This window comes from Anolis carolinensis, chromosome 1, assembly GCF_035594765.1.
Source record: "Anolis carolinensis isolate JA03-04 chromosome 1, rAnoCar3.1.pri, whole genome shotgun sequence".
In the NCBI taxonomy this organism is placed as follows: domain Eukaryota; kingdom Metazoa; phylum Chordata; class Lepidosauria; order Squamata; family Dactyloidae; genus Anolis; species Anolis carolinensis.
The window spans coordinates 247,442,275-247,464,540 of record NC_085841.1 but is presented as its reverse complement, the minus strand read 5'-3'; the positions used below and the strand labels follow the sequence as shown (position 1 = coordinate 247,464,540).

The 22,266-nt window shown below is 36.1% G+C and overlaps 1 protein-coding gene across 2 annotated transcripts in view; it reads right to left on the bottom strand.

Annotated features, from left to right (window-relative positions):
- Nucleotides 1-22,266, bottom strand: part of ptpn4 (protein tyrosine phosphatase non-receptor type 4) — a 136,646-nt gene that overhangs the window by 15,685 nt on the left and 98,695 nt on the right. For both annotated transcript variants that reach the window (XM_062967361.1, XM_016994047.2), the window contains 11 exons: nucleotides 20,908-21,042; nucleotides 17,134-17,292; nucleotides 13,664-13,829; nucleotides 12,758-12,841; nucleotides 12,616-12,672; nucleotides 11,331-11,487; nucleotides 6,315-6,481; nucleotides 5,665-5,755; nucleotides 5,512-5,573; nucleotides 4,851-4,997; nucleotides 2,233-2,361 (listed from right to left, as the gene is read on the bottom strand). In XM_062967361.1, coding sequence (XP_062823431.1) covers nucleotides 2,233-2,361; nucleotides 4,851-4,997; nucleotides 5,512-5,573; nucleotides 5,665-5,755; nucleotides 6,315-6,481; nucleotides 11,331-11,487; nucleotides 12,616-12,672; nucleotides 12,758-12,841; nucleotides 13,664-13,829; nucleotides 17,134-17,292; nucleotides 20,908-21,042 — 1,354 coding nt within the window. The remainder of the gene's footprint in view (nucleotides 1-2,232; nucleotides 2,362-4,850; nucleotides 4,998-5,511; nucleotides 5,574-5,664; nucleotides 5,756-6,314; nucleotides 6,482-11,330; nucleotides 11,488-12,615; nucleotides 12,673-12,757; nucleotides 12,842-13,663; nucleotides 13,830-17,133; nucleotides 17,293-20,907; nucleotides 21,043-22,266) is intronic.

Here is a 22,266-nt window from a genome sequence, read left to right as displayed (position 1 = left end):
AACCCAAATCAGTTTTTTCCTTGAAATATCTGTTTACTTTTCACAAAATCAGTGTTAAGATGCTTTAAATTATCAAAGAGGAGTGCAACAGGGAATTAAATGGATGCATGCACTATGAATTTATAAGATCAATTCCATGGGCTATATGCTCCTCGGGCTATAAGATCAATTCCATGGGCTCCTCGGCTATGGAACTCCCTCCCAACGAAATTAGATCAGCCCCCTCCCTCCTGGCCTTTAGAAAAAAGTAAAAACCTGGTTATGGGACCAAGCTTTTGTGCAGTAAGCAATACAATGAATGATCAAGGATTCCAACCTATGACAGTTGGAACGGCCTGGACCATGATTGCTGGATTGTGTGATTTTAATGCTATATTGATATGTTTTTAATTCTGTGTTTTAATGTTAAATGATGTCATTGTTTTTATATTTAATTTATTATTGTATTTTACTATTATTGTGTTAGGTCTCTGTATTAAAGGCATTTAATTTTGCCATAATGATGTTGGAAACTGCTTTAAATTCTCGTTGGGGAGAGAAAAGCAGTATACAAATGAAGCAAATAATAAATAAATAAATAAATAGATAGATAGATATGCATAAAGTAGGGCTAAATTTAAGACAGCCTGAGAAAAGTATATTCTAAAGACGTAAGAGATAAATCAGTATGTGTGTGTGTGTTATTTGTATATGGTAAGATTTAGAATTTTATTGTATCAGGTAAAAGGCTTTTTTCTCTCTATGAAGAGCACTGATACACAATTTTAGTGTATTCCATTTATATGTTGACACAAACAAGTTAGCTAAGAATCAACTGCTGCATAAAAACAGCAGAGAACTTGCATTTTTCTTATATTCACCTTCATTCCAAAAACTGCTACTGGTTTGATTATACATATATAATCTACTTCGAGTACCAGCGTTGGGAAAGTGGTGGAATATAATAAAGTACCATATATACACTTGCAAAACTCACCCTCACATATGTTGAGTGTGTGGATTTTAATATGGCCTGTGAGTAAGTCAAGTGTCATTTTACGGACCAAAGAAAGTACTAGCACCATCTCAGGGGTTTTGCTTTCATGTCAGGAGCAACTTGAGAAACAAGTCACTTCTAGTGGGAGAGAATTGGCAAGGATGTTGCCCAGGGGATGCTCGGATGTTTGATGTTTTTACCATCCTTGTGGGAGGCTTCTCTCATTGAGCTGGAGCTGATAGAGGGAGCTCATCCGCGCTCTCCCCGGATTGGATTCGAACCGGCAACCTTCAGGTCAGCAACCCAACCTTCAAGTCATCAGTCCTGCCGGCACAAGGGTTTAACCCACTGTGCCACCGGGGGCTCCATATCTCAAGGGAATCAGGTGCCCCTAGCCTCGATCTCTGCCATTTTTTCCCACCCAGGTATTTCACGATTTTACTCAAAGAAGGGGATAGTTTCTTTTTTTATAAAAGTTGAGGCACAATATTATTTGAAAGAAAAAGGAGCCCATCCTTTTAGCTTACTTTGTCCCAGGAGAGCTTAAAATAAGCACTGACCAGCAATATTATTTTGGCACTCATTTGAGGGGAAGCATCAAAAAGGCATCATTGCCATTTTCCCACCCAGACATTCAAAAGGCCAAAGTGGTGCCACAGTGGAGAGAGTAGAAGGGACCAGTGCATCTTTTAGGTTCTGCTAGGACAGATTCTACTTAGAGAAATAATTATTTAAATAAAGAGTTAAGGTACAGGATTTGCAGGAACCAGAATAGTGTGATGATTTGAGCGCTGGACACACAACTCCAGAGACGAGTACTAACAAATAGTACTTACATTGGCCTGTGGATAAGTCCACCCAGATTTTTTGGGTCACTTTTTTGACTGTGCTTTCTAGACTTATAAACTAGTATTCACAGTATTTATTTATTCGATATCTTGCTTTTCTTCCAAAATGGAATAAAAGGGTGCTAACAACAGGAATTAAAATAAAACAATAACATACAACATTGAAGAAGCACTGATTAATTCATCAGGCCTCATCATCCAATATTGGATGATGTTTTCAAGCATCCCTAGAAAGGTTTTTTTTTCACCCTAGAAAGATGACTAAACTTTGAACATTTTTTTTGGAATAAAAATACGATATAATGATGCAATGGACAATTTCTATTGGGAAGCATAGCAAATGAATACTGCTGCAATAGAATTTTGCTGAAAAACATTTTTAATGTTCAAGTTTCAAAATAAGCTCACCTCCAGGTTACACAACGTCATCTCTCTGAAGACATAAGCTGGATTTCCTTCTTCTGAGTGGCAAGTGATCTGGAAATTTCCATATGAGGAGCTTCCACTGGGCTCTGGCCAGTACTGATGGCATTTTACCTAAATTCAATAGGATTTTAAAAAATTATCTGTTTTCATACTGATTTATTGTTTTAATTTTCTTGAGAATGACTTCAAACTCCTGCAAAAAGCATGAATTCATTTTATAAACCAAGACAAATCACTTATTGCACAACCATATTAAAGAGGAGCTAAATGACTAATTGAAAGGTTGAAATTCATTGGCAACAGTCATTCTAGGAAAGGTGAAGGAAAATTTCCCCACATGTGAGTTAACACCTCAAGCCAATCTGATCAAGGCAGGAATTATTAGATTTCTAAACTGTCCTAACCACTGCCTCCTTACACAAGGGATTACGCCTGTCTAGTGGATTGCTCTTTCAGTCGGCTTCAGAGTGACAGCTCAATAAACACAATCAAAATTACATAGCAAAGGTTTGTTTGCATCATGTACAAAACTTTCTAGAACAGGGCCCCCAAAACTAATGTGGTTTTCCAAGGTCGTTTACTCAGCTTCTGCCTTAAACTTTAGACTCAGGGTCACTTTCAGTCTGAAATTACTTGAAGACACACAACAACAACTGTCCCAGTTAACCTAAATATTTCATCAGCTAAAAACAGGCACACACTTCACATTGAAATACTGGTAAGTTTATGTTGGTTAAAATTGTTCTTCATTTTAAATCTTGTATTTTTCTTTCCATTTCTTTTGCACTACAAATAAGATATGTGCAGCGTATTTGTTCTTGTTTTTTCAATCTATAGTCCGGCCTTCCAACAGTCTGAAAAACCGTAAACCAGCCCTCAGTTTAAAAAAGTTTGAGGACCCCGATATAGAACAAAGAAAGCCACAATTCCCTCGGGTGACTTTTGTATTTGGGTTACAAAAATATCTGTCCGTTCCCCCCCACCCCCAAATTATAAACCAACTGAAGATTATTTGAAAGACTGCAATCATTTGAGCATAAGTCTAATGATGCAATGATCTGTGGTTATAGTTAACTAGTAATTTCAGTAGCATTATTTAGCAGGATCTGTAATAGTAAAATCACCTCTTTTTATTTTTTGTTACAGTCAGGATGAGAGGGCAGAGCCCTACTGTGTTTTAGTTATATGTATTTTTCCTACCTTTTCTTCCTTTTTTCTTCATGTTTATTATTCAGATCGCATCTTTTGCAGAGTATGATATAAACACTGCACAACTGAATCTTTCCTCTAAATCAGTGGTTCTCAATCTGTAGAGTCCCCAGGTGTTTTGGCTAACAACTCCCAGAAATCCCAGTCAGTTTACCAACTGTTAGGATTTTTGGGAGTTAAAGGATAAAACATCTGGGGGTCCATAGGTTGAGAACCACCACTCTAAATCCTCAGATCCTTTTGGAAGAAATATCGGTATGTTCTCTGAAGTGACATTATTATCTGCTTTTGATCACATAATGGAATATAAAATAAATGAATACATAAACACATAAATATTTTAAAAAATCAAATACATTAATATATTTAATCACAAAGTATTTCTACATAAAAAGTAGACTTTATGTATGAGAACAACCCAGGCCTCCTCTGTGTTTTAGACTGTTTTAGCAGAGAAAGGACTAAAGGTACATTACTTTGGCAGAAGTAATCAAACCAGATTTTAAAAACTGATAAAACTTATTTAGGGTTTTCAGTGTTGCATTGATATATGAATCTGCTTTTGTTTTCCGAAGATTAGATTTTACATTGATTTTGAATTATGATATATCTAGTAGGGCTTTGCAAAAAATTATTTGTGGGTCGTAAGTGTGATTCATTAAATCTGTATTTACCGCGCGCTTGCAGCCAGAGGAGCTAACCCACGGGCGGTACTCTCTCCCCCCGAAGGAGGCTGAGAGATACCAAGGGGCAGGGCATGTTTGCCATGGAACTGGCGGCAACAGCCTTGAGATGGAGGATATGTGGAGAAAGAGGAGCAGGAACCGATATCTGTCAAGCACCTCACTGTTGCTCAATGGACCTTTTGTGTGTCTTTGAATCCATTTGCAGTATGCTCCTAACAAAAATATGTTTCAGAGGACGGAAGGCCTTCTAAAACAGTGTGTGGGTAGGCTTAAAAGGATGCATTTGGAGAAAACCGATGAAAATGCTCAGGGGCAGGTGTTATAGGGTTGCTTGTGCTACTAAATTCCAAAAGAAAAATCATTTGGACCGAGAAAACACAGATCAGCACTGCCTTCCATTATTATCAATTATTTTATTTAAGATTGCGTGACCTGAGAAATGACAGGTGTATGGATGCATGGGAATTTACGGCATCAGATGCTGAAGAGACCACCAACATGAAAGAACTACAATTTGTAACTTTTTTGTTTGTTATTTTCAGTGTTCCCAAGTTTCTAACTTGTCTTAGTAGAAAAGCTGTGTATAAACATATTCATTTTAATAAACATTTTCAGAATACAGGAATACAAACAGACTGGTATAATGAAACCATTTGCATTGGATTTGCTATTTGTTTTAATAGTTAAAACTGTACATTAACTTACTCTGCCTCGTTCCACTTGTGTGGTTAACATAACCACCATGGATGAACCTTGCTCCCAAGTCATCTGCCAAAAATCGGGACACGTATTGGGTAAAGGACCTTGGCAAGCAATGTATTTATTTATTATACTGGAAGAAGGGATTTCCATCTAAAAATAAATAAATAGGATGTATTTAGCAATTTCATAATATACGGTAATTTTGGGGAAGAATAGGTAGTTTACCTTTAACTGTGATTCTTTGATAGTCTACTGTTAACTTTGAAAAATGAACAACTAACTGCCCAAGGTTACAGTAAAACGTCAAGATAATTTCTTCTTATAACTCCAGAAAAAAGTAATCTTTATAACTTGTAATTTTAAATCTTCTGTGTTTGGAGTCACTTGTAAGTAATTTGACCCTCTCACTATTTTTAACAGAGAAGCACCCAAACATTTTTACTGGCGAATAGATTGTCACTGCTCCTTTCTCTGTCCAAGACAAATGTATAAAGCTGCATTTGCAAACTTTTTCACTCTGTATTATATCTAGAGCAACTTGCTAATAAACTACAGGACACTGAATACATTTATGTTTCCTTTTAAATCTATAAGGCCATGCTATTTTATCCCCAACTACACAACACAAAATTAACATGAAAGAAAACGGTAATCACCAACTCACATTTATATAATTTGCATTGATGTAATCATCATTACTCTTTAAAATGACCCGTGTAGCATCATCTAAAAATAAAAAAATGATTAAAACACCTGTTAATTTTTAAAATGGGAACATTGAATGAATTGTATTAACTTAAAGACATAAAATACTTACAAGGCGAAATGTCTCTGTATCTATTTTTGGAAAGATTTTGAGGTAATTTGGCACAAGACATTGTCATCCCAGGCTTCTTCCTATAAAGTTGCTAAAACGGGGGGGGGGGGGGGGGAACATGTCACATAGTAACAAGCAAAAGATGAGAAATAATCTGAAAGTGCCCTATACAAGCAGAACAGCAGCAGCATATTAACTGGGTGAGGGCAGCTCATTAATGTGTGATATCATATGGGGCATCAGTTCTAAACATACATTCAGCAGTATCTTCATGCATGACTCTACTCCAGGTAAGAAGCCTGGACATGTTCTACTTTACTGTTGGTGTTCCCATTATTGGCTGAAGGTACCGATACTGAGGCTCGGTTACTCAGTCAATTAAGACACCTGTAATATCTAGGCACAAGACATCTAAGAGCAGGTTTACTGTTGATAATTTAAGATGAATATTTTAAAAATATTTGATAAAAAGCACTGGTTTTAAAGTGATCTAACAAGAGCACACAGAGAGTGAGGAAAATGCAAACTACTTTCCTGCTCCAAATAAAATAACTGATCTTGTCACAGACTATTTTACAACTCTATGTATAGAATTCTCATCTAAAAAGCATACAGAGATGGACATGGTCTTCAGGAAATTCCTCACTTACATCGAACTGAGCCAGGACAGTCCCAGTAATAAGCCCCTGCGCCAGCTGAAACATTGATTCCCTCAGAGCATTGTCATCTTGGTGGACTCCATCATGTGGCAACTTTTCAGGGATATACTGAAAGTCTGGCTCACTCTCCAGCTTCTCTTCCACCACATCATAAACAGCTACAATAAACAAGAAGTAGTACGATTAGTAAAAAGGGGGGAAACTGCACAATCGTAATGAGCTGCTGTAGTGAAAATTCATCCATATTATACCAAAAATATATATTATGTTCTTTGTAAACAAAAGCCTTTATATTTTCTTTTAAACACAGATGATTATAGAATAGCATAATAGATCAACACTGCAATTATTGCAGGCAAGATTAAGGCTGAAAGTATCTAAGGGATTTTCAACTAGAATTTAATGGGCATAATTCTGCATAAATAGGAGATCAGTGCTGATGGTACCTTTGCAGGACTACAGGCTTCCAAATAGTTCAAAGCACGGATATTTGCATCACTAAATTAATATTATCTTTAAGAGGATATTGTAAAATGTATTTAGTAAGACTAATAATCCAGTGAGCCAATTAAAATATACAGAACTAAGGTCAGTTTCATATACCATATTTACTCAAATCTAATGCTCATCTTTTTTTATTTAAATGATCTTGCCAAAATTAGGGTGCATGTTAGATTTGTGTAATACAGTAATCTTAGTGTTGAGCCAAAGCAAAAGGGGGAACTACTTCAGTTCCCGGAGCTCCTCTTTGAGGGACGTCATCTCTAATTAAATGGCCACAGCTCAATGCTATACAATCCTGGGATTAGTAGTCTGGTGAGGCCTCAACATTCTTTGGCAGAGAAGGCTCAAGACCTTGTCAACATACAGCCCATAGCATTGAACCAAGGCAATTCAAGTAGATTCATTCTACAGCATAGATGCACCCTAAAGTTTTATTTTCTGTTGCTGGAAGCACTGGTGTTCTAACACAATTGTTTATAATGAAGGAATTCTAAGCACAGTAATGCATATTTTTTGGCCAAATTACAAATTACACTTTTTTTGCCGCAGAGTGTTACATTCGACAGCAATTTTTTTTTGGTTTTGGGGTTCTGAACATTGAGGTATGTGCTAGATTTGATGGCGCATTAGACTCGAGTAAATATGGGTATATCAGTTATTTCTCCAACTATGTAGAATCATACCCCTTAAACAACACATGAAGTAGAGTTTGGCAATTGCAGAAGGCAAAGGAACTGTATTAGCCTCCAGGAGATCTATGAGGGCAGCATTTGCTCTGGTTAAAAAAAAGAAAAAAGAATCAGCATTTCCCCCCCAAATGTTCTCTAGGGAATATTGGGTGTGATTTTACCATGTTTTGGGGCTTTCCTAAACCATTTCAGGCCCAAAGGAGGACATGAGATGGAGCTACTTCCTCTTCACTTTCAAATAATGTCTCTCCTTTAGTCAGTACCCCCCTCCTCATGTGATGAAAACCCCTTACAAATCCATTTTGAGCCAAAAACATTGTTGTGAAAAGACTTGGGATTTTTAAATCCCTGGAAGGTCCAGGCGGCCTCCAAACATGGTGGAAGTGCTCTCCAAACATCCGAAAGACCATGTTGGAAGCATTTCTGCAAAACAATTTTTTGATTTTCCTTCTCACTGATGTGATAGTGCATCATGACAAAAGTATTTTCATTAAGAACAACCAGAACACTGAGAAACTTTCCAAAATCAATACATCAGTCACAAAAATGTTGATAAAATTACATATAGTGAACAAATCATTACATACAATAGCAGAGATATGAGTTTTGACTGCTGGGCATTAAGAAGGCAAAATGATGCTACCTACAAACAAAAGGTAGTATCAGCATCTCCAGAGAAATCCCCAAATATACAGAAATAGAAAAAAAAGTTTGGGTAAATCCTAAGGAGGTGACACTTCACAAAATAATCCAGAACTGACAGAAGCAGAAAACCATCTGAAGGAGGGTGCAGGGGGAGGGATAGTATGAAGTATCTGAAATCCTAAACTGGAATTGTATACTGTATAAAAACTCATTTGTTTTTAAGGTAGTATGGCCTGCTGATGGCAAAAGTTGATTGCTATTCAGTGTTATGCTTCTTTTTCTTCTCCTGACCCTTCACTTCACCTTGCTTCCAAAATCAGCCGAACAATGTCTGCCAATCTTTTATAATAGATCAAAACATCTGGAGGACTAAAGATTGAATATCTCTGTATTTGGGGAATCTTTTTCTCCAGCAGCATCTATTCTGCTGGTAGACAATCACAGTTGGATTCTACATATCAACCTAAATTCAATTTATAAAAGAGCAAAGCAAAAAAAAACCTATCTCTCTCCCCTTCGTGCAGTTTTATTACTTGGAACTGAGCAGGTTAATCAAGGACACAAGAGGCCTAATTTTTACTAGAATGCGTGCTGGTATCTCTTAACCATTACCCCACGTACACTTCCTGCCTGGAAACAACATGTGTTATACACATAAGTGCCAGACAGTGTTTGTGGAACACAAACACGTTTTATTACCAATGCTTGGAACTAAAATGAAACTGCAATAAGTATGGGGGTGGAAATTAATACTGCAATCAACACAGTTTGGGAAGTTAAATCAGAACACCTACCCAATTTATTTTCTATGACTGCAATACAATAGAAGTGGTGAAGTTAAAACACACATATTTCTAAACATCTGGATAACATCTCTTGCCTTTTGAATGAGGTAAAACAATTTCAGCAGTCAATTTTTGTCCTTTTATTTCATGTTATACCTTCCTGCTGGATGGTTTCTGATGTTATTCTTGGACAGTGAACCAAAATTAAATATCTCAGTTTACTAACAACATGTCAAAACAATGCAACTGTTACATACCAACTTGTCAGGTAAAAGGTAACATATACAGTACACCTATTCTAATGAGAAACATAAACTGATGCACCAACAAGAAAGAGAAAAATAGATATTTGCTCTGTATGTATGTAAGTACAATGAAGCAAGTTCAATTAAGTTCACTGAACTATACTGTCTCTACCTTAAAACACATGAAAACAAAAGTATCAAATATGTAAGACTTGGGAAATTTGGAAGAGAAGGTATTCTTTTTCAACTATGATTCTATGAATACTGGCCTTCAGTGTGGACACACTGACATCATGGGGGGAGGGAACACCTAGAGAACAATGTCAAACAAAAGGTGGCAACCTACAGTGGTAACTGAAAAAATAAAACAGAAGCAAGTCTCTGAGTATGAGAGGCACAAGAGCTTTTATGGAATTCAAGTAAGAAAAGAAGCCGGCATCCATACCAGAGCACTGGAAGATATGGCTAGATTAATCTACTCTGTCTCAGATAAACTAGATGAATAATATATTAACAGAAGAATTATTAGTAATGTAGAAGAACAAATTCTGGTGACAAGAATATGTACTTCTGAAAAAGAAAGTCTTGTGTTAATAAGCTTTTATAATTGTTTGATGTGACAGAAATTATATTAAATAATTTTGTAAAAGGATTGTTACAGACTTTTTCAGATTTTTTAATGAATTCACTGACCCAATGTCTCTGTGATAAAACTGTAAATCACTGCATAAGAAGAAAATTACTTTTGCGAACTGATAATTGATTGAACAACCAAGCTGAATAAAGCAACAGAAAATACACAGTGGAGGGAAATAAACAGTGGGGAAATATTGGGACTGATTCCACTTAACTTCTTCAATAATGATCTGGAATTAAGACTAAGCCCCCTGTGGTGAATGATTCTGGAAATGAGTTCAAGAAATTTGAGAAATGTTCTTTTTACTGCAAAAATAGGCAACACAATAAGAAAGGAGAGTATATGAGACAGTGAATACTACACTAATGAACACTGACCGGGAAAGTGCCTGACTAGGAAATAATCTGTGAGATTACACCAAGATGGAGGAAACCAGACCATAAACAGCCCTCCCAATTTTGTTCTGCACCCCTTCAAAGGCCTCACTCATTCTAAGTGTTTTGATGTTTCTCCTGCCAACTCCATGCTGCTCACACTTGCCAATAATTAGTAGCTTCCTCATGAGGAGCAGTGATCTTGAGCACTTCTAAGCAATCCGCCATATGCTCTCTTACTTGTCTGGAGAAAGTTCTTTTAGATAATTAATTGCTAATTAGGTTACTATTCTTCTGTATTGCTATGTCTGCCCAGCAGATGTGTCAATCTCACTGAATTCCTTGGGTTGCTCTGAGCATTTGTAAAACCGAATCCAACAAAAGATCACTATGGAAGATCACTACTGTAACAAGCTAAATAATATTAGTTAGCTATTGTGTGCAGACAAAGTTCCAGACTGTGTTTCAGACACCCATCTCAGCAAAAATCAAGAACATTACAAAAGTAACTATTTCCAGAGCAGGAGTTAACTAAACAATTTTGTGGTACACTAAAAACAAACCAATTTTGCTACAATATTACTAGAGTGTTGTGTGGGGTTTTTAAAACAAACAAGATAAATGTTACCGTCTAGCTTGGACAAAAAAAATACACATATATTATACATATATGCAAATTTATATATATTAGCTTTGGATAGTGGAACATAAGGAAGGGTTAACACCCCAGTAGTGTTTGTTTTGCTGTCTGTGCCCCTGTTCAGAAGATTTCACCTCACTTTCTGTCCCTGTGAAAATTGGATTTTGAAAATATGTCTTATTGGGAAACAAGGATTGGTGAGAAAACTTCAGTGGAGACTCCTTTTCCCAACGATAACTCTTCCAGGACTGGAATTACCTTCCCAGAGTAATTTCTCTCACTTTCTGTTGTCCCACCCCCGTTCTTAACTATGAGTTGCTTGAAAATGGATGTTTGTAACTTGCAGACTGACTGTATTTTAAACTGCAATTATGTAAAACACCCTATGTCTAGGATAATGAGAAAAGAAGAGTGATTCAGACGGAAACATACTGTAACATTTGAGGTTGAGGGAAGAAGAGATGGTTTACACAGATAAGATTACTCACCATTGGGCCGAACTAGGAGTACAAGTTCACCGGAGTGCCGTTCACAGCTAGCTTTAATAAACATGACAACCTGATCATGGGTATGTTCTGATATATCTCTGCCATTGATCAGTACAACCTGGTCTCCTTCATTCAAACGAGGAACACAAATATCTGCCTGAAAAAGGAAACAAATGTTTTATGTAGTGCCCAAGGTAACAGGACAGCACATAACAGTAATTACAGAGAAGGCTGTACCCTCTAAACAATTCAGTATAAAGATATAAAGCTGGTTCAGACACAACCAGCTTTGGGTTATCAATATGCAATTTCGGATGCATTTTAAATATCAAAATCATTCACAATTTTCCCCTAATAAAATGTTATCTTTTATTCAGATAGCACCAATTTTATTGCATTAAACACAAATATAATACAAAAAGAGCTTAAATAACGAGGGCAAAATACAACAATAGACAAAAATTGCTTTGAAGATTTCATCAATAGTGTCTGTATGTTTGAAAAACTAAAGACTTACCCCAAATTCGGTCAACAGAGAAATGCTTTGTTACTGGACTCTTTAAATTTAAAGTTCTTACAGTAGAGTCTCACTTATCCAAGCTAAACGGGCCGGCAGAAGCTTGGATAAGCAAATATCTTGGATAATAAGGAAGGATTAAGGAAAAGACTATTAAACATCAAATTAGGTTATGATTTTAAAATTAAGCACCAAAACATCATGTTATACAACAAATTTGATAGAAAAAGTAGTTCAATGCGCAGTAATGTTATGTTGTAATTACTGTATTTAGGAATTTAGCACCAAAATATCATGATATATTGAAAACATTGACTACAAAAATGGCTTGGATAATCCAGAAGCTTGGATAAGCGAGGCTTGGATAAGTGAGACTCTATTGTATTTTAATTTGTTGCTGCATAATGAATTATAATGTCTGCGCAAGAACATTTCATATTTTCAGGATAAAACCAAGATGGCAATATACACATTTCTGCAAGCATAGATGCTCATACTTACACACACACACAATTATTTTAGCACAATATTTTACTTTGTAAAACTAAAAAACGGAACAATAAGAATTATCGTACTATCTACTAACATTAAATATACATTCTTACGCATCAATGCACTGAAAAAATGTATATTCCAGCTGCATATATATGATAACAGCATATCTTAAAGATAGCACAGCTATACACAGCCCTTGGTGAACACAGGAGAATGAAGGCAACTTGAATACATATATCAAATCACACACCACAGTAAATTTTGTTAACTTACAGGTGTTCCTGGAGCCACCCTGGATACTATGACTGGCATCTTCTGGTCATACCCACCCTTTAAAAAAAAGGTAAATAATGAATAAATTTGAAGTATTTATATTCTTTATCCAAAGATATGAGGGAAGAGGTTTTCTTATTACCTTTACATTGAAACCAAATCTTCCATTTTCATCGGGTCTCATTCTGATTAGAACGAGATTGTCATGCGGAATTCCACCATTGGGCTAAACATGAAAATAATGTATTGTTATTTTCTCTCTTTCCTGAATGTCTTTAGAAATACATTTTACATTTCAAAGTATAGTCTATAATTACAGATACAATTATGATAGAGTTATTAATGCACCACAGTAACAATCAGCATGTCTGTTTCAGCACTGAACTATCAAATAGCAAAAGTACTAGAGGAATAACTGCTACATGCCTCCCAAAGGCACTATAACGAACAACTTGCCAAAACATACTGAAAGTTGTAAATCTCACATAAAGGATCCCTGGTATGTACAAACAATTGTGTACTATGGAAATAACATTGATGTTCAGAAATATGCCAGTCTTTTAGAAAACTGTGTTGCATGCAACTATTATTTCTAATTAATAAATGCAACAACAACTACGTGGTTAAAGTGGTAACATAAGAGTAACATTAAGCTGTCAATAAACTGCTAGATACATTGTTTATAAAATAAGGGATACACTAAACATATTTCTCATATATCATAATAAATTTTGTAAGCACGATCACATGCAAAACCAAATAAAGTAACAAGCATCTTCTTTTTATACCAATATCTTTAAAACGAAATATAACATGACTTTAAATATAATATGAAGAACCTTTTTGATTAATCTTTTTCATCAATAAAACTCCTACAGGTTATAGAGAGGATTTCTGTAGAACACTAAAAACCTGCAAGTATACATTGTTTGTGAAGTACATTGAAGCCTGGACAGAAGATGAAGAAAGCAAAGACACTGTATTCCACCTTCCTTTACAAGAGAGTCTTGATTCAGTTCAGACAAACAGGGTTAACATAACATCTTACTGTAGATTTTTCAGGAGATGAGGAAGAGTCATCATCATATGTTTCATTTATATGGTTATCCAATTCTAATTGTGAATGTGAATAATGAATTTGGTTCCAACTGTTCTTTTTAGATTGTTTAGGTGGCAGTGCAGGTGGTTTCCCATCTACAGAGGTCTCTTGAGATCTACATACAAAATGAGAAAACAAATGGAGATCTTGAAAACATTTGAGGTACATACTAATGAGATCACAAAATAATTACAGAAAGTTAAGATTAGAAAACTACTGTCGGTGATTATAAATCAAACAGCGTTGAAGTCCCCTCGGGGAGATAGGGCGGAATGCAAATAAAGTATTATTATTATTATTATTATTATTATTATTATTATTATTATTATTATTATTGTCATTGTTGTCATTGTCAATGTTAAGTTGGAGAGACATCTTTCAAGAGTGCTATAGTTATGTATTCCTGCATGGCAGAGGGTGGAATGGTACCTCTTCCAACACTAAGATTTGAAGATTCTATTAATGTCACTGTAGGCCTTCTAGGATATTAAGTTGTTTGGCTACAACAAGGTAACATTCTATTCTCCATTCCAGTATCGATATGAAGCTACTGAAAGATGTCACTGGGGGCTTCAGGGTTGGGTGCCATCAGTATGCTGATGATAGTCAGTTCTACTTTTCATTGTTGCTGGAGTCTGCCAGGAATTTGAAATTGCTGGCTTAGTGCCTGATGTTCTAAAGGGCTGGATGAATCCTGACAAGTTAGAGACTTTGTGGATTGGTGAGTCCTAAGTCTGGAACCTGGAAAAGCAAACTGTCTCGATGGAATAATTCTTTCTGAAAGAGTAGATGCACAGCTTGGGAGTATTCCTGAATCCACTTTTGTTGCTGTAGGGCCAGGTGGATTCAGTGGCTCAAAATATGAGGCCCTCCAATTATGTCCTTTGTTGAACACGTACTAATCTGACCACAATAATTCATACAGTAATAACTTCTTATTTGGAATTGCTCTCCACATGGGTCTGTCCTTAAAGATAATATAGAGTTTGCCGCTAGATTTCTGATGGACACACCAATCAGAAACTTTAAGACACTGGATTAAAAGAATTGTACTTGCCGCCAATTTGCTTCTAGTCTGAATTCAAGGGGCCGGACTGTGGCGCAGCTGGCTAATAACCGGCTGCAATAAATCACTACTGACCAAGAGGTCATGAGTTCGAAGCCTGGGTCAGGTTAAGCCCCCAAACATTAAATAGCCCGGCTTGCTGTTTACCTAAGCAGCCCAAAAGACAGTTGCATCTGTCAACTAGGAAATTTAGGTATGCTTTATGTGGGAGGTTAATTTAACTAATTTACAACACCATAAAACTGCCAGCAGCACATGGAAAGGAATGAGGAAGTACAGCACTCGGTGTCACTTGTGGATGATGAAGCAACAGCTCCCCCTGTTGCCGGAATTGAGCATACCCTCATGAAGCTGGAAATGTTCAAATTGCCCCTGTGTGTATCTATACTGTATGTTGTTTGTCTGATGGCATTGAATGTTTGCCATATATATGTTCATTGTAATCCGCCCTGAGTCCCCTTCGGGGTGAGAAGGGCGGAAATATAAATACTGTAAATAAATAATAAATAAATACTCATGATGGCATTTACATAAATCCCCAAATGGCTTAGGACTTCACCAGTGAAAGAACATTCCTCTCTATTATGGAGATTGACTGGAGACCTTTCTGTGTAGGGACAATATACTGTATAAGCATTCTCTGTTGTGGCACCCTGGCCATGGAATGTAATATTCTTGGAAGCCCAAATAATTGCCCCAATCAGAATGATCTACACAGGAAACTGTATGAGTATGTCCCTGGTGATTCCACCAGATCTCTCAGAAGCTTTCAGTGCCACTGGTCATGGCAAGAAGGCGGCTTTCTCTTGGTCCCACCATCATCACAGAGTCACTTGGTGAGGGAATTAGAGAGAGCCTTCTCAGTGGCTTTTCTCACCATCTATACAATCTAGGCTCCCCCCCGCCCCCAAGCTCTCATTTTCACTGGCACACAAAACCTTTTTATTTAAGACACTTTTAATGTGTAAGCAGTGTGTGTACTTAATTTCCTTTTTAAATTTCTGTCAATGTGATGATTTTAAATTATTTTTTAAATGTTTGTTAGGTTTTTAACTGATTTTTAAAGTGAGCTACCTTGGGTCCCATTCAGAAATGCTGCACATAAACAAACATACAAATAAATAAATAAAAACAATAGTAAGGTATTTTAGTTAGAGATGCCAGAGACTGTTTTTTTGTGATTTTCAAACTAGGCTCCAACCCGTTATCCTCCAAGATCACTATCAGCAACCATTTCTTGAAAAAAGAACCAACTGAACACGTATTTCCCAAATACATCTTGCTTTCTACAGTGTTTCAGAAATATTATAAAAACCTTGGCCTTGCAATGCAGATTAATATTATCCACATTTTTCAAATAAGGTGGTGATTCATAAAAGTTAATCTCATACTGCTATGGGTTATGAAAGAGCTGTTTAAGACCACTCAATGAATATATGGCACACAGGAGTTCTGAAATGCACAACTTCTGATTACCTAATAAATCATTAATTTATACTTTGCTCTTTCTAAAAGTGAACCTCATACTATGGCAGTTTTCACATACACAATAGTCACTAAATATAACATACATATTACTGTATACACTTGGAAGTAAGTCAAGAAAGTTTAATTAAAAAATTGACAAAGCACCTGAGCTGACTTTTCCACAGGTCAATGTAAGTACTGTATCTTATCTTTTATCAAAAACGTGTTCTTTTGACTCAAGTGACAAAAAGCGAGAGCCTTTTATCACTAAAACCTAAAAGAAGCACTGATTTCACTTTCTACCACAGTCCCAGGAAAGAAAAGGAATGTCAAGGCAGAGGGGATTTAGTGCTTAGGTTCTCTGAGGTATTTAGGTTTTAAGTTCTTTTAAAAGGTTTTAATTTTTTTTAGGTTCTTCTGGGCTGTTGCCTTTTGCCACTCAGGAAAAGGATGGCTTATTTTAAAAATAAGAGTTAATATTATAGTGTAACTGTTATAAAAATGCAACCATACTCTTTTCTTGATTAGAATGGTGAATACCTGGGTGGGAAAATAGCAATGGTAGTCAGGAGCAGCTAGCCTCCCAGGTGGCACTGGCACTCCCCCTTCTCGGTGGAAGGACCCTCAACTACATAAATCCATGTTAGCCCCAAAGCCTTCCCTTGAATTATCCAATAGCTACAATGCTATTGTTACTCACAATGAAAACTAGACCTACCAAATCTAGTTATCAACTTACTACCTGAGAAATAATTTGATGGGTCTAATTCTAGCTGTGACCAACCAAGGGGATTCAGACTCTTGATTACTCCAGGGAAAATTACATTATTGCAAGGAGAAACCTTGAAACACCTATAAAATAAAAGCCACAAAAACCAAAACTTACGGTGATGATTCTAGTATGATACTGTTGGCCTGTGTGGAAGAAGGAGATCGATGATTTGCAAAAACTTCACTTGGTGAAGTATGGACAACATGGTCCACTAGATGTCCAACGGAAGATGGCCGTAAACGGTTTCCTTCTTGAGTAAAAGTAGAGTTGCGGCTAAGAAGGGAATCAATAGAAGTTCAGTAATGGAAGGATATTATGCTAGTGAAGATATACAATTTTCACTCTAATGTTTAAAAATGTAAAAGCTCTAGTACATTCTTATAATTTTTATCTCAACACCAGTTAAGAGAACTCCAATATGTACTAGCCAAAAAATAATAATCAGGAATTTGCCATAATTTCAAAAACATTTTGAAATCAAATAATACTTTAAACACAGAAGGAAATCACTATATTTGAAATACATCCAAGAACATAGCAGTTTCTGATAGCTGTATTGCCCCCGAGTTAATGTAATAGCATTTGACATATGATAGGTAGAGCAATGCTGTGTTAGAAAGTATTTCACAAACAACACAATAAAAGCAGAAAGAGATAATCATCATTTGCCCCTAATGGAAAATTTCTGTGAACTAAGATACAAACTGACAGAGCCCCCACATGGGGAGGAAAGGAAAATTCTACTAAGGCTCATAAGTCCAAAGTGCCCTGGCTTAGGGCACAACACACATAATGAGGAAAATAATAATCGCAATAAACAACAGATCATGCATGGGGATATTTATAGAAATTTCCTTTCCTTGCATCTGTTGTTCAAATCTTGTAAGGTTTGCTGGAGCCAATTAGAAACATGACTAGAACAGTACCGAAGGCCCTTCTCTAGAATACATAGTGTACTTGTGCAGTTAAATTAGGGCCAAATAACACTGATAGATAGAAAAGCCATTCTTATACCAGGAACCACAAATGCCAAAGTTCCTTGCACATAAGCAAGAAGAAGTGGACATCTGGTGATGAGGGGAAAGCAAAATATCACAGGAAGTGGGAATAAGTATTACTTCTTTTTCTGCTAGGATGTGCAGGTCCATGAGTAAGGGCCTAACATATTATTAAATGAGATTTACAAAAAAGCAATAAAATTGCAGTACACATAGTTTTTTTCATAGTGATAAAGATTGTGGCAGACATGAAAATATTTTTTAGCATGTTACATGAGTCAATAATAATTGCAGATAATGTACAATGGGGCAAGACTGGTTAAATCACCAAACCATTGTATCTATCTCGACTGATTTTGAACTTGTGAGAAAAACTGACATCAGAGCCGATTTGTGATTTTTCAATGAAAAGAGATAGAAAAATAAAGGAAAATCAAGAGGACAGCATAATTCTTTATAAATCATCAAAATATTACAAAATAGTAAGCAAATATATAGGACTTTCAGGCTGGGTATTACAATTTCTCAAAAGTAGCAAGAGACAATAAAGTTTTCCCCCCAGAGAATATGATCCTTTTTTTTACTTAGCTCACCACAAAAAAAGGGAAGTTGGCTGTAAAAAGGCCCACTGAGTCAGAGAAGAGATACCCCCTCCTTTATTGTGATTTAGCTTAAAAAGGAAGAAAAGTAGTTTGTAATGCGGACAATAGGCATTTGTAGTGAGATTTGAAACACAAAAGCAATGAGTCTCTCACCTCTAAAGCAGGCTACAACATAACCATGAAATCCAATTCAGAAGTCATATTTTAGTCAAGAACAAAATATAGTGGCCTTAAAATCATTCTGTGGTGATTTTGAGATAGGGATGAACAGTGGATCTATAATCAATTGCAGTTTTCCAAATTTACAGAAATTTGGATTGATGGACAACACCAACATGGAAACCCCTCTAGCCCTGCTACTAAAATATCACTTTGAAAGAGAAATTGCAATGAGTCTTCTTTCAGCCATTCAGATAGTGACTTAGTCAAAATATTCAACAGCAGTCTGAATATCCTTGCAGTATTTAACTGCTTCACTAAATCACCAGGCAGGTAACTCCAACTAATCTGGGTTTGGATGGAAAACCAGACACGGATACAACACGTCTCCCATCTGTGGAAGACAACATGGGTTGCCCACTAACATGCTCACCAGCAATGAAACCATGGTCTGCAAGGCCAATGCGGATGATTATGGCTACCTGAGCCCTCTCCAACTTGATCTTGGTTAGAACTCTTCTACTATTGGCAATGACAGAAATGTATATAAACCTTCAGCCTTGCTACTGCCAAAGCATCATAATTCTCAGCACTTAAACTTCCATCTACAGAAAAAAACACTTTTTATTTTGAATCCCTCATCAGAGGCAAATTGATCTATCAGGAATCTCTGTATTTTGTCTGCAACAAATCAGGCACCCAACTGTTTAAACTCCATTCTCCCAGAGACAGTTCATTCTTGCTTTTAAAATCTGCTGTCAAGTTTAGTGTCATTTTCAGAAAAACTACTGACAATTTCTTTAGTTACTCCTCAAACCACATCATAGTTTTGTTTGATTCTTTTATTAATTATTGAGATTTAGCATTACTGTAATTTACTTCATGATGATGATGATGATGATGATGATGATGATGATGATGATAACTTTATTTGTATTCCACCCTATCTCCCCAAGGGTACTCAGGGCGGATTCCAACAACCAAAAAACATCGAGTGAGGGATTGTGCATTGCTTCTTCAGCCCACCTGAGAATTTCCTCAAAAATTCCAATAACTGAACTAATAAATAATTCCATTAGAGTAATTCTATGACTTGTTCAGAAACAATAATTCATACTGTCACAAGAAACACACATCATTAGCTGCTTTTTCTGTACAATATGAAACCAATTTCTCTTCACCTCCTAGATCTTTGGACAATTTTCAGATGAAAATCCTATCAATTTTTAATATTTTGAGGAAACATGATATTTATGGACCACACATTCCACTCCTGGACTAGATGTTCATAAATGAGTATTTTGGAAAATATAGCTAAAACGCTGCTATGATAAATCTGAATTATTGCTATTTAGAAATCGTATTGCACCTATCACCAATACAATTTATTTCAGCTGTCTTCTCCAAAACTTCACCGCACAATCATAAGTGATTTTTTAAAAAGGTATGCTTAAAATTCAGCAAAGAAAGCAAACTACAGTAGAGTCTCACTTATCCAACATTCGCTTATCCAACATTCTGGATTATCCAACACAGTCTGCCTCCCGCCTGGATCCACAGCTGTTTCTCTAGGCAGCGTGGACTGAAGTTTTTACGGATTTAACTTCCGACAATGTTGTTACTGTAAGTTCATTTTATGAAATTCTATCTTATCAATTTTTTAGTAGTCAATGTTTTCAATACATTGCGATGTTTTGGTGCTAAATTCATAAACACAGTAATTACTACATAACATTACCATATAGTGAACTGCTTTTTCTGTTGATTTGTTGTAAAATATGTTTAGGTGCTTAATTTGTAAAATCATAACATAATTTGACGTTTAATAGGCTTTTCCTTAATCCTTCCTTATTATCCAACGTATTTGCTTATCTGATGTTCTGCCGGCCCATTTATATTGGATAAATGAAATTCTACTGTACAAAAGAAAAAGGAACTACTGGGCTTCTCCCATTCACAAACCCCAACACGTTAGTGGTGGGAAGGAAGAAACTAGCTTAGGTTTCTGATCCAGTGAAGAACCTGTTCTGAATCAGTGCTCTTCGAATTGCTTTTTCTCCAAAACAGAGGATCAGAAATTGGCTTACCCTAACTAAGGCACTAAAGAGCAATTATTCAGTTTTACTTACTGATTAGGGGTTCCAGGTGGAGAACGTGATGGCAAGCTCTGAGTTTCTAACCGATCATCAGACAACGAATTTCTGCTGACAACCTCCCAATCCATTCCACTTATTAACTTGCGAGCCAGAGGTTTACTTGGGGATCTAAAACAAATGAATATTTAAATATAACTAACAGTGAGATGCATCTGGAAGCTCACAGAAACAGCAAGTGGGAATTAACATTGAAAGAAAATGGGATTAGCTATCTTTAACACACATAGAAAAATAATGCACAACACATATTATCTAGAAGTACAGGCTGATTATCCCTTACCCAAAATGCTTGGGACCAGTAGTGTATTGGATTTTCGTGGATTCTGGAATATGTATTATCATATGTGAACATAATGACATGGAGACGGAACCCAAGTCTAAACACAGCATTCACTTATATTTCAGGTACACCTTGCACTCATTACCTGAGAGTAATTTTATACTCAATATAACAATGCTGTACATGAAATAAACTTTGTGTACATAGAAGCATTGGAAAGCAAAAGTGTTACCATTTCAACCAAACGTATCGATAATTCTGATGTATTTTGGAATTCCAGATAAGGGATGTTCCAACTTAAGTGAAATGGTTTTTCAGAGCATCTGAATTATCTCTTATTCACAAGAAAGCAAATCTAAATGCAATTTATGCACAACATTAGATTCACAAAAAACAGCAACCCAACCACAGCCTATATTATGGCAAGGCCCCCAGATGATGTATACCAGCCATTTCTACTAAGATTCTGTATCACTAAAAGCTGATTCAGATTGAATATATGCCTGCAACTTTGCATGAGGCGGAAAACTGCTTCTTCAAAGGCACTGCAGTTCAAAACAGGCAAGCAGAAGAAAGGATTACATATACTCCTTCCCTTGCTGAACAGCTATAACACATAATCCATTATTATTATGAGCAGATGCATATATTGGAATTAATATACCCAAGGACTCTCCAGAGAAATTTACTTATAACTAGAGACATTGCTATGGCATTAAAAATAGAAGCACATATAAAGGGAAATGTAAAAATGGAAGACTTTTAATTGACTTATCTGAATGATTTCAAGATTACAATTACAATTCACTGATTCATCTGAATGATTTAAAAGATTACAGTTACTAAACTAACTCACAAATCTACTAAGTACACATATAAAAATCATGAGAACTGGTTTAAAAGGTGATACTGAAATTTGGCTACTGATTTTTATTTGTAACCTTATTCCAAGCCTTAATTCTTAAATTCTATGAAATTAGGAAGGTAACATCAACAAGCAGACAAAGATCTGTCCTTTTATTTTAAAAAAAGTTGTCTATATGATTGATCAT